Raw genomic sequence first — 12,775 nt, 5'->3', positions numbered from 1 at the left:
CCAATCTAGAAGGAAGACAGCCCCCAATAGGGCCAAAAGTGTCACGATCGATGATGGGCTATCTGCTGTTTGGCTTCTCACCCTTTATTAAGAGATGTTTCTGACTCTGACCACCCTGGATAAATGACTCACCATGTCCAAGCTCCTTGGGTTTGTCAGAGGCTGCCCTTGCTTTACGGTATTGGGATCTTCTGACCAAAGGCCCCTCCCATGAGTTGGCTGAACACTATTGATGACACTGCCAAGTTTCTTGCCTTTATACCTGCATAAATCCAATGCAATACAGCAACCTGGTATCTCTGAGTGAGGGCCAAGTTGAAAAATGGCAAGGTAGGGATACTGTGAGGACTCAAAATGAGTGATTAGGAGAAAGTGAGGACTGCAGAGTTGGAGAAGTCAAAACATGTGTTGTTGGAAAAAGCATAGCAGGTCAGGCTGCATCCGAGGAGCAGGAGAGTTGACATTTCAGTCATAAGCCCTTGATCAGGAGCGTGGAAAGGGAAAGGGGGCTGAGAGATAAATAGGGAGGTTGGGGTGGTAGGAAGGAAAATGGGATGGCAATAGGTGGATGCAGGTGTAGCGTAATTAGGATAGATCGGTCTGGAGGGTGGAGTGGATAGGTGGAAAGGAAGATGAACAGGTAAGGTCAGTTCAAGAGGGCAGTGCCAAGTTGGAGGGTTGGATCTGGGATTAGGTGGTGGGAGAGGAGATTTGGAAATTAGTGAAGTTGATGTTGATGCCGTGTGGTTGAAGGATCCCAAAGCAGAAGATAAGGTGTTCTTTCTCCAGGCATCAGGTGACTTTGATTTGGCAGTGGAGGAGGAATTGCATGTCCTTGGGAGAGTGGGTGGGGGAGTTGAAGTGATGGGCCACAGTGGGGGTGGGGTTGTTTGGTGCGTGTGTCCCAGTGATGTTCTATGAAATGTTCCATGAGTTGATGCCCTGTTTCCCCAATGTAGAGGAGACCACATCAAGTAAAAAATGAGGTCTGCAGATGCTGGAGATCACAGCTGCAAATGTGTTGCTGGTCAAAGCACAGCAGGTTAGGCAGCATCTCAGGAATAGAGAATTCGACGTTTCGAGCATAAGCCCTTCATCAGGAATAAGAGAGAGAGAGCCAAGCCGGCTGAGATAAAAGGTAGGGAGGAGGGACTAGGGGGAGGGGCGATGGAGGTGGGATAGGTGGAAGGAGGTCAAGGTGAGGGTGATAGGCCGGAGTGGGGTGGGGGCGGAGAGGTCAGGAAGAGGATTGCAGGTTAGGAGGGCGGTGCTGAGTTGAGGGAACCGACTGAGACAAGGTGGGGGGAGGGGAAATGAGGAAGCTGGAGAAATCTGAATTCATACCTTGTGGTTGGAGGGTTCCCAGGCGGAAGATGAGGCGCTCCTCCTCCAGCCGTCGTGTAGTTGTGTTCTGCCGGTGGAGGAGTCCAAGGACCTGCATGTCCTCGGTGGAGTGGGAGGGGGAGTTAAAGTGTTGAGCCACGGGGTGATTGGGTTGGTTGGTTCGGGCGGCCCAGAGGTGTTCTCTGAAGCGTTCCGCAAGTAAGCGGCCTGTCTCACCAATATAGAGGAGGCCACATCGGGTGCAGCGGATGCAATAGATGATGTGTGTGGAGGTACAGGTGAACTTGTGGCGGATATGGAAGGATCCCTTGGGGCCTTGGAGGGAAGTGAGTGTGGAGGTGTGGGCGCAAGTTTTACATTTCCTGCGGTTGCAGGGGAAGGTGCCGGGGGTGGAGGTTGGGTTGGTGGGGGGTGTGGATCTGACAAGGGAGTCACGAAGGGAGTGGTCCTTGCGGAACGCTGATAGGGGAGGGGAGGGAAATATATCCTTGGTGGTGGGGTCCGTTTGGAGGTGGCGGAAATGGCGGCGGATAATACGTTGTATGCGCAGGTTGGTGGGGTGGTAGGTGAGAACCAGTGGGGTTCTGTCTTGGTGGCGGTTGGAGGAGCGGGGCTCAAGGGCGGAGGAGCGGGAAGTGGAGGAGATGCGGTGGAGGGCATCGTCCACCGCATCTCCTCCACTTCCCGCTCCTCCGCCCTTGAGCCCCGCTCCTCCAACCGCCACCAAGACAGAACCCCACTGGTTCTCACCTACCACCCCACCAACCTGCGCATACAACGTATTATCCGCCGCCATTTCCGCCACCTCCAAACGGACCCCACCACCAAGGATATATTTCCCTCCCCTCCCCTATCAGCGTTCCGCAAGGACCACTCCCTTCGTGACTCCCTTGTCAGATCCACACCCCCCACCAACCCAACCTCCACCCCCGCACCTTCCCCTGCAACCGCAGGAAATGTAAAACTTGCGCCCACACCTCCACACTCACTTCCCTCCAAGGCCCCAAGGGATCCTTCCATATCCGCCACAAGTTCACCTGTACCTCCACACACATCATCTATTGCATCCGCTGCACCCGATGTGGCCTCCTCTATATTGGTGAGACAGGCCGCTTACTTGCGGAACGCTTCAGAGAACACCTCTGGGCCGCCCGAACCAACCAACCCAATCACCCCGTGGCTCAACACTTTAACTCCCCCTCCCACTCCACCGAGGACATGCAGGTCCTTGGACTCCTCCACCGGCAGAACACAACTACACGACGGCTGGAGGAGGAGCGCCTCATCTTCCGCCTGGGAACCCTCCAACCACAAGGTATGAATTCAGATTTCTCCAGCTTCCTCATTTCCCCTCCCCCCACCTTGTCTCAGTCGGTTCCCTCAACTCAGCACCGCCCTCCTAACCTGCAATCCTCTTCCTGACCTCTCCGCCCCCACCCCACTCCGGCCTATCACCCTCACCTTGACCTCCTTCCACCTATCCCACCTCCATCGCCCCTCCCCCTAGTCCCTCCTCCCTACCTTTTATCTCAGCCGGCTTGGCTCTCTCTCTCTTATTCCTGATGAAGGGCTTATGCTCGAAACGTCGAATTCTCTATTCCTGAGACCACATCAAGAGCAACGGATGCAGTAAATGAGATGGGAATAGGTCTAGGAAAATCTCTGCTGGATTTGAAATGACCCTTTCGGGCCTCAGACAGAGGTTAGAGGGCAGGTGTGGGCTTAGGTTTTATTCCTCTTGTGGTGGCAAGGGAAGGTGCCAAGTGTGAGGTGGGTTGGGGGGGGGGTTGTGGACCAAACAAGGGAGTCACAGAAAGAATGGTCTCTGTGGAACGCAGACAGGGGTGGGGAGGGAAATATATCCCTGATGGTGGGTCTGACTGTTGGGGTGAAAATGGTGGAGGATAATGCACTGTGTCCATATATTAGTGGAGTGGAAGGTGAGTACTGGGGTTGGGGGTCTATCCTTGTTGTGGTTAAAGGGATGGGGCTCAAGACCAGAGGAATGGAAAATGGAGGAGATGCGCTGGAGGAATAGTTGACCTTGTGGGAGGGGAAATTGAGGTCCTTGAAATAGGAGACCATCTGGGATGTCCTGGAGTGGAATTGCTCCTCATGGGAGCAAATACATCGGAGGCAGAGGAATTGGGAGTAAGGGCTGGCATTTTATGAGGGGGGGAAGGGGTGGGAGGAGATGTAGTCAAGGTAACTGTAGGAATTGATGGGTTTGAAATAGCCATCCATGTTGAGTTGGTCATTGGAGACAGATAGGGAGAAGTCTAGGAAGGAGAAGGAGGTGTCAGAGATGGTCCAGGTGAACTTGAGTCAGATTGGAAGATGTTAGTGAAGCTGATGAATTGTTCAACCTCTTTGTGGGTGCACAGGGTGACGCTGATACAGTCATCAATACAGTGGAAGTAAAGGTGTGGGTTGGTGCCAGAGTGATTGCAGAGAAAGGCAGTGAATAGCTCAGAGATGCAGCCTGGGGCAGACAATGTGCTGGGTTCATGTCTCTGCACTGATAGTTGCCAATGCAGCCCGAGGTGCAACATTGAAATGCAGAAGCAGATTACAAGTGGATCAGAGATGCGTCTTGAGTGTTTTTAGAAGCTGGAACGTGCCAAATGCCAGTGTCCATGGACATGAGTGAATGTCTCTAGTGTCCATGAAGCATGGTCTGAGCTATTTGCACCCAGCATGTAAAATGGAAGGCCTTTGGAGCAAGCAGTAAGCTGCTCTGACTTGCATTTTGAGAATTGTTGGTGTTTAGTTTGCTCTTAGCCACTGGTACAGATAGCTGCACGTTAATGAAATTGTTAACAAGCAATAATCCTCCTCAATAAGGAACTCACTACTGTCAAGTGAGAAACTCAATTTGATATCTAGAACTTCTGTAAAAGATGAAATGAGTTGATCCTGATGTCGTGATGAGCTTTGTTGGATTTGTGTGATTCTGCCGCATTTCCATCTGTAGTCCATGTTGGTCAGGTTCATCAAGGATTCTGCCTATTCTTACTTTTGAACATATTTTAATTTTCCGAAGCCGGATGAAAACACCCAGTCAGTCAAATAGATGTGCAATTTTTAACAGATGCAACATATCTCATCTTGCCTCAGCAAACTACACAACTCTGGTCAATAATAAAAAAAACACCTGCCTTACTATCTCGATTATAGCTTAATTTTTCATGGTGAGCCTTTTGATCATTGATTTAAGCCAAGTAAATTTTTTCTTTCAGTATATACTGTCTTTTTCGTGGTCTAGCTGGGGAACAGTCTGCTCTCATATTCATTGTTCTTTCTTCACCACAATCTCAGCCATTTTGGAGGGCTGTCTTTTGACTCTTTCTTTGTTCAATAATTTACTCATTGGCCCATAAATGAATCATACCATTTCTCCTGCTGTGCTGTTTTAAAGAAAATATCTTATGTGCTTGTTATGAACATGAACCTTTATTTAATAAGTCTGGGATGAGAACATTAACCCTTAATGAATAGCTTTTGAAAGAGACATATGTTTCCCATAAACTGGCTTATTTATCTGGCTTAAGTGCATTTCTTCAGTGCCTGGTCAATTATTAAGTACATGTTTGAGCTAAATGTTTTTAGTCTGTAATTGTTTTACAAAATGGATTGGTTAACATGAGACAAAAATCTGAAAGAACTGCAGATGCTGGAGATCTGAAACAAAAAATGGAATTGCTGGAAAATCTCAGCAGGTCTGGTAGCATCTGTGGAGAGAAATCAGAGCTAATATTTCAGGTCCTTTGACCATTCTTCAGTGGTTCTGAAGAAGGGTCATTGAACCCAAAATGTTCTGGTCGCCTTACTATAGGAAAGGTACAGAGGCTTTGGAGAGGGCGCAAAGAAGGTTTACCAGGATGCTGCCTGGACTGGAGGGCTTGCCTAATGAAGAAAGGTTGAATATGCTCAGACTTTTCTCTCTGGAGAGAAGGAGGAAAAGAGGAGACCTGATCGAGGTGTACAAAATAATGAGGGGAAGAGATAGAGTCAATAGCCAGAGACTTTTCCCCAGGGCAGGATTGACTAGTACAAAAAGTCATAGTTTGAAGATGTTAGGAAGAAGGTATAAAGGAGATGTCAGAGGTAGGTTCTTTACACATCGAATGCGTTGCCAGCTGTGGTGGTGGAAGTAGAGTCTCTGGGGACATTTAAGTGACTGCTGGACATGCGCATGGATACCAGTAAGTTGAGGGGTGAGCAGGTTAAGTTACTATATTTTACATTAGGATTAAACCTCGGCACAACATCGTGGGCCAACGGGCTTATTCTGTGCTATATTTTTCTATATTCTATATTCTATGTTCTATGCTCTGACTCTGGTTTCTCTCGACAGATGCTGTCGGACTTGCTGAGATTTTCCAGCAATTTCTGTTATTATTTAAAACATAACTTATGGCCAAATGTCTTCTATGAAGACATTTTTTAAAATAATTCTGAAATAAGCAAATTCTTCTTATCTGGTAAAAATGACTGAATTTATACTGGTACATTAACCGAATAGGTGACAGAGCTATTAGTAATGAAGAGTAATGGGCTTGTGATCTTGAGATATCATATTAGATATTTATCTGGTTGAGAACATGATTATATTTGGTATGGATAAATGTCAGCAAAAGTGATGATCATATCTCTGGAACATGATGATTCCTTTGCTGCAGGGACGATCGAGACACCATCAGTAAAGCAGAATTGGCCAGGGTTGAATATCATAAGCTGCAATGACACATTATATTCTGGTATTTTGCTCGTTTGCTTCGAGGGGCTCAAAAGAAATTTTTCAAACCTTCACCTTTGAAGTTTCCACTGTGCTTACCTCTTTCAGGACTTTAACAAGTTTCACTTCATGAAAGGGAAAATCATGTAGTCTGCAAAGAAATGGTTAAGAGCATGAATGTCATTTTCTTCTTTAACTTTTTTGTATTTTTACATCCGTGGTATTCATGGAAGTTGGTATTTCCTATTGTCATTAGTGCAAAGTACAAGAAAATAATCTCCATGTTCTGTGCACAGGTCAGAGGAAAATAATTTTCAGAAATTGCAGGATGCCAGACTTGTGTGCTCACAAATTATTCTTGTGACACACTGCTTTATAATATGACTTTATGACCAGAGACTACAGAATGCTGTCACAACAATAATCCAATTTCTGCAGTTACCTTAAGCAAATACTGCAACTCGTATGACAGATCTGTTCGGTCATGGGAATGTCACAATACACATTATTTGTATTAACTGCTCTGTGCAAGTAAAGTTTTATTTCCTCAGAGGTCATGTGTTTTGTGTTTAGCCTCTGTTGTAATCTGGCGTTAATGATGACCATGAAACCATTGTCAATGATTGTAAAAACCCATCCGATATTTGCGTCCAGGTAGACAGGATGGTTAGGAACGTGTTTAGCACGCTCGACTTCATTGTTTAGATCTATGAGTATAGAGGTTGGTAAATCATGTTGAGGACGTGTAGGACATTGAGGCCTCTTCTGAAGTACTGAGTGCAGTTCTGGTCACCCTGCTGGAGAGAGATATTATTAAATTGCATATGGTTCAGGAAAGGTTTTTCAGGATGTTGCTGGGAATGGAGGATTTGAGTTATAAAATAGACTGGGACTTTTTTTTTAACTGGATCGTATGAGGTTGAGGAGTGACCTTCATAGAGGTTTACAGAATCATGAGGGGAATATACAAGGTGAAGAGCAAGGGTCTTTTCCCCAGGGTGGGTGAATTCAAAAGTAGAGGGCATATCTTTAAGGTGAGAGGAGAAAGTTTTAAAAAGGTATGAGAGGGCAACTTTGTGCAACAAAGAGTGATCCATGAGTGGAATGAACTGCCAGAGAAAGTGGTGGATGCAGGTACAGTTACAGCGTTTAAAAGACGTTTGGATAAGTTTGAGAATAGGGATAGTTTAGAGGGATATGGGCCAAATACAGGTAAGTGGGCTAGTTTAGTTCAGTGTCATAGTTGGTGTGGATTAGTTGGACCAAAGGGTCTGATTCCTTGCTGAATGACTCTATGACTCCATGTCTCTATGAATTGCTGATATTTTTGCATTTGATGCTATTCTATCTAACCTAATATTCACATTGTGTATTCTTTTATGGGATATATGCATCATTTGTTGCTCTTTCTCAATCACGAGGCTAGTATTGAGCCATTTTCTTTAACAACAACAGTCCATGTGGCCTAGGAACATTTACAATGCTGTTAGAAGGGGAGCTCTAGCTTTTGAATGAGTGATAGTAAAGGAACATGAAATACTTTCAAGTTAGAATGGTGTGGAGGGGAATTTACAGGTGGTATGTTATCCATAGATTGGCTGCCTTGTCTTTCTAGATGGTAGAGGTTGTGATTTGGTAGGTACTGTTATTGATAAGATACTGTTTGTAGTTGGCAGGTGGTTGTAGACAGTACACAATGTGTTGGAGGGGGGTAAATGTGTGAAGTGGTGGATGAATGCCAATCAAGCAACCTGCTTTGCCCTAGTTGTTGTCGAGCTTCCAAATGTGTAACCTGTTGTTGTAAGGAACTGAATTAATTCCCATGCAATTTAAACACTTCACTGGCGATGCAGGATTAGAACATAGAACATAGAAGGATACAGCGCAGTACAGGCCCTTCGGCCCTCGATGTTGCGCCGACCGAATCCTACCTAACCTATACTAGCCCAATAACTTCCAAATGCCTATCCAATGCCCGCTTAAATGACCATAAAGAAGGAGAGTTCACCACTGATACGGGCAGGGCATTCCATGAACTCACAACCCGCTGTGTGAAGAATCTACCCCTAACATCTGTCCTATACCTACCACCCCTTAATTTAAAGCTATGTCCCCTAGTAACACCTGACTCCATTAGCGGTAAAAGGTTCTTAGTATCTACCCTATCTAAACCCCTAATCATCTTATACACTTCTATCAGATCTCCCCTAAACCTTCTCTTCTCCAATGAGAACAGCCCCAAGTGCCTCAGCCTTTCCTCATAAGATTTTCCTACCATTCCAGGCAACATCCTGGTAAACCTCCTCTGCACTCGTTCTAAAGCTTCCACATCCTTCCTATAGTATGGCGACCAAAACTGCACACAATACTCCAGATGAGGCCTCACCAGAGTCTTATACAACTGCAACATGACCTCAGGACTCCGGAACTCAATTCCTCTGCCAATAAAGCCCAGTACACCATATGCCTTCCTCACAGCACTATTTACCTGGGTGGCAACTTTCAGAGATCTGTGTACATGGACACCAAGATCCCTCTGCTCATCCACACTACCAAGTAGCCTACCATTAGCCCAGTAATCCATCATCTTGTTATTCCTACCAAAGTGAACGACTTCGCACTTAGCTACATTGAATTCCATTTGCCACATTTCCGCCCAGCTCTGCAACTTATCTATATCCCGCTGTAACCTACCACTTCCTTCCTCACTATCCACAACTCCACCGACTTTTGTGTCATCCGCAAACTTGATTACCCAGCTTTCAAGTTCTTCCTCTAGATCATTTATAAAGATAACAAAAAGCAATGGTCCCAAAACAGATCCTTGTGGTACACCGCTAGTAACTGCGCTCCAAGATGAACATAATCCATCAACTACTACCCTCTGTCTCCTTCCAGCCAGCCAATTCCTAATCCAAACCTCTAATGTATCCTCAATGCCATACCTCCGTAGTTTTAGCATTAGCCTACCATGGGGAACCTTATCGAACGCCTTACTAAAATCCATATACACAACATCTACTGCTTTACCCTCGTCCACTTCCTTAGTCACCTTCTCAAAGAACTCAATAAGGTTTGTGAGGCACGACCTGCCCTTCACAAAGCCATGCTGGCTATCCCTGATCACGTTATTCCTACCCAGATGTTCATAAATCTTATCCCTTACCATTCTCTCTAAGACTTTGCCCACCACTGAAGTCAGACTCACTGGCCTATAGTTACTAGGGCTATCCCTACTCCCTTTCTTGAACAATGGGACCACATTCGCTATCCTCCAGTCCTCTGGTACTATTCCCGTTGACAATGACGACATAAAAATCCAGGCCAATGGCTCTGCTATCTCCTCCCTAGCTTCCCATAGGATCCTGGGGTAAATGCCATCAGGCCCAGGAAACTTATCTATATTCATCCTTTCCAATATTCCCAAAACCTCTTCCCTGCATATTTCCAGGGCATCCATTCTAATTATTTGTGATTCCATATTCACATCAGCAACAGTGTCCTGTTCCTGAGTGAATACTGATGAAAAGTACTGATTTAATGTCTCTCCAATCTCCTCCGCCTCCACACACAACTTCCCACTACTATCCTTGACTGGACCGATACCTACCCTAGTCATCCTTTTATTCTTGACATACCTATAGAAAGCCTTTGGGTTTTCCCTAATCCTACCAGCTAAAGACTTTTCATGTCCCCTTCTCGCTTCTCTTAGCTCCCTCTTTAGATCCTTCCTGGCTACCTTATAACTCTCAATCGCCCCTACTGAACCTTCACGCCTCATCTTTACATATGCCGCCTTCTTCCCTTTCACAAGGGACTCCAATTCCTTACTAAACCACGGCTGCCTCACAAGGCCCTTTACACCATGCCTGACTGGTACATACCTATCGAGGACACGCAGTAGCTGCTCCTTGAACAATCCCCACATCACATTAGTGTTCTTCTCTTGAAGCCTGTTTTTCCAATCCACACATCCTAAGTCATGCCTCACTGCATCATAATTTCCCTGCCCCCAGCTATAGCTCTTGCCCTGCGGCGCACGATTATCCCTCTCCATCACTAAAGTAAAAGTCACCGAGTTGTGGTCACTGTCCCCGAAGTGCTCACCTACCTCCAAGTCTAACACCTGGCCTGGTTCATTACCTAGAACCAAATCCAATATAGCCTCCCCTCTTGTTGGCCTGTCGACATATTGTGTCAGGAAACCCTCCTGCACACATTGTACAAACACCGACCCATCTAATGAACTCGAGCTATAGCTCTCCCAGTCAATATCTGGGAAGTTAAAGTCCCCCATAACAACCACCCTGCTACCTTCACTCTTTTCCTGAATCATCCTCGCAATATTATCCTCTACTTCTCTAGGACTATTAGGAGGCCTGTAGAAAACACCTAACAGGGTGACCTCACCTTTCCTATTTCTAACCTCAGCCCAAACTACCTCAGATGGCAAGTCCTCTTCCGTCGTCCATGCTGTGATACTATCTTTGACAAGTAATGCCACGCCTCCCCCTTTTTTACCCCCATGTCTGATCCTACTAAAACAATTGAACCCTGGAACGTGCAACAGCCATTCTTGTCCCTGTTCTACCCACGTCTCTGTGATGGCCACAACATCGAAGTCCCAGGTACCAACCCACGCTGCAAGTTCACCTACCTTATTCCTTATACTTCTGGCATTGAAGTATACACACTTCAATCCACCCTTCTGGTTACAGGCACCCTCCTTAGAGATCACTGCATTATTCCTAACCTCCCTACACTCAAGGTCCTGTACCCTAAAGCTACAGTCCTGGTTCCCATGCCCCCACGGAGTTAGTTTAAACCCTCCCAAAGAGCACTAGCAAACCTCCCCCCAAGGATACTGGTGCCCCTCAGGTTCAGGTGTAGCCCATCCTTTTTATAGAGGTCCCACCTTCCCCAGAAAGGACCCCAGTTGTCCAGAAACCGGAATCCCTCCCTCCTGCACCATCCCTGTAGCCACGCATTTAACTGCTCTCTCTCCCTATTCCTCGACTCTCTATCACGTGGCACGGGTAACAAACCAGAGACTACAACTCTGTTTGTTCTAACTCTGAGCTTCCAACCTAGCTCCCTGAAAGCCTGTCTGACATCCTCACCCTTCTTCCTACCTATATCATTGGTGCCAACGTGGACCACGATCTGGGGCTGCTCCCCCTCCCCCTTAAGGACCCGGAAAACACGATCAGCGACATCACGTACCCTTGCACCCTCTCACAAATTAAACTGTTTTGCAAAAGCCAATTTTATTAGTGACACTAATATGGTATGGATCACTTGGAACTGGCACCTGTGAACTACCCTTGCATGTTTCAGTTCCAATCTTAGTTTCCTGTGAGTTCTACCATTTTGCTTCTGTGTTAAGAAAGTTGAACTTAGCAATGTTACAGAAGGAACCCAGAAATGACTGCTTATTTCACAGAGTTTCAGTTGAATAACTTGCAGTGTAAATGCATCTAAAGTAGTCTGATTAAGAAACTAAGATTAGTGAGGTTGGTCTTTATGACATTCAAACTTTGCACACTTCAGCAGCCCATCAGTATGTACACTTACATATATAAACTTGCATAGTAGAAGAATCAAAGGACCCTGCTAATGAATTTTGAGTCTCTAATACACTTTTAAAATTCCTAATGTTCACACAGGCCAGACAATGTTATATGAGTTTAACTTGATTACTTGAGTAAAGGTGTAGAGTTTAATTCTTCAATACCTGTATTTATCTTCTTTCCTACACTTGGAACCAATGAAGCTCCAGAAGCATGACCAAGAGGCACTTGAAGAATCACCCCAGTGGAGGACAGAGGAGGAGATGGCATCAGAGGCTGCTGAACTCAGAAAGTACTTCATCTAGTTCACAACAACTACAGTATGTTTTTTTTGTACATGCATAGACTTTCAAAGATTTATTGAACTTAGATGTCAAATAGTAATAAATTTGAATGTTTTAGAGACAAGTAGCATTGGACAGTATCCACTAATGTTTGCATAAATATGCATAAATAATTGGCTTGGCTAGCCGTTATGTTCTGTCTCCTTGTGTTTATATTACCATCAAGTTGAATGATTTTCAGCCAAGAATCAAATCAGGAATATGGAGAATTTGGAAGGTTAAATCAGTGCTTTTCCAGGATTGTGTGTGGACACATCCCAACCACACATAATGAAACAATACTTGAAGATCAGATTTCCAGGACATCAGCCAATCATATTTCTAATGTACTTTAAAAGCAGAGATTCTTGCAAAGCTTTGACAATGTATCTTATTAAAATGTGACTCTTCCATGTTGTACTGAAGTGCATATCTAATAATTCAGTTATTTTGATTAACATATAGTTTATCATTCAGTGGAAACTGTTTCATTCAGTATTGCAGAGCCGATATTGATGCTCCTGAATGCTATTAAAGAATTCTCTAAACATGTAACAATTTTCAAATGATCTTTGTCATAATTAAAAACATAAATCAATGAGAAATGTATGTCATGAAAAAATGGCTATTTTCCACTTTTTACACAGCACTGTGAAAATACAAACATGGGTAAAAATTGTGAAGCTTTTTTTTCTCACAACTACATATTTGGTGGAGGTATGTAATGGAGGAATGCATTCAGTTAGCTGATTAAATTATTAACCTCATAGTATACCTGGATATGAACATCGTGAAATGTT

At 45.1% G+C, this 12,775-nt stretch overlaps 1 protein-coding gene across 7 annotated transcripts in view; it reads left to right on the top strand.

Moving 5' to 3' along the window:
* Window positions 1-12,491, top strand: part of fhit (fragile histidine triad diadenosine triphosphatase) — a 1,150,076-nt gene extending 1,137,585 nt beyond the window's left edge. For all 7 annotated transcript variants that reach the window (XM_060835188.1, XM_060835181.1, XM_060835186.1 and 4 more), the window contains one exon: window positions 11,856-12,491. In XM_060835188.1, the coding sequence (XP_060691171.1) occupies window positions 11,856-11,957 (102 nt within the window). In that variant the 3' untranslated portion in view covers window positions 11,958-12,491. The remainder of the gene's footprint in view (window positions 1-11,855) is intronic.
* The last annotated feature ends 284 nt before the right edge of the window (window positions 12,492-12,775 follow it).

This window comes from Hemiscyllium ocellatum, chromosome 14, assembly GCF_020745735.1.
Source record: "Hemiscyllium ocellatum isolate sHemOce1 chromosome 14, sHemOce1.pat.X.cur, whole genome shotgun sequence".
Classification (NCBI taxonomy): Eukaryota; Metazoa; Chordata; class Chondrichthyes; order Orectolobiformes; family Hemiscylliidae; genus Hemiscyllium; species Hemiscyllium ocellatum.
The sequence above is the reverse complement of the archived record's forward strand: the minus strand, read 5'-3'. Positions and strand labels throughout refer to the sequence as shown.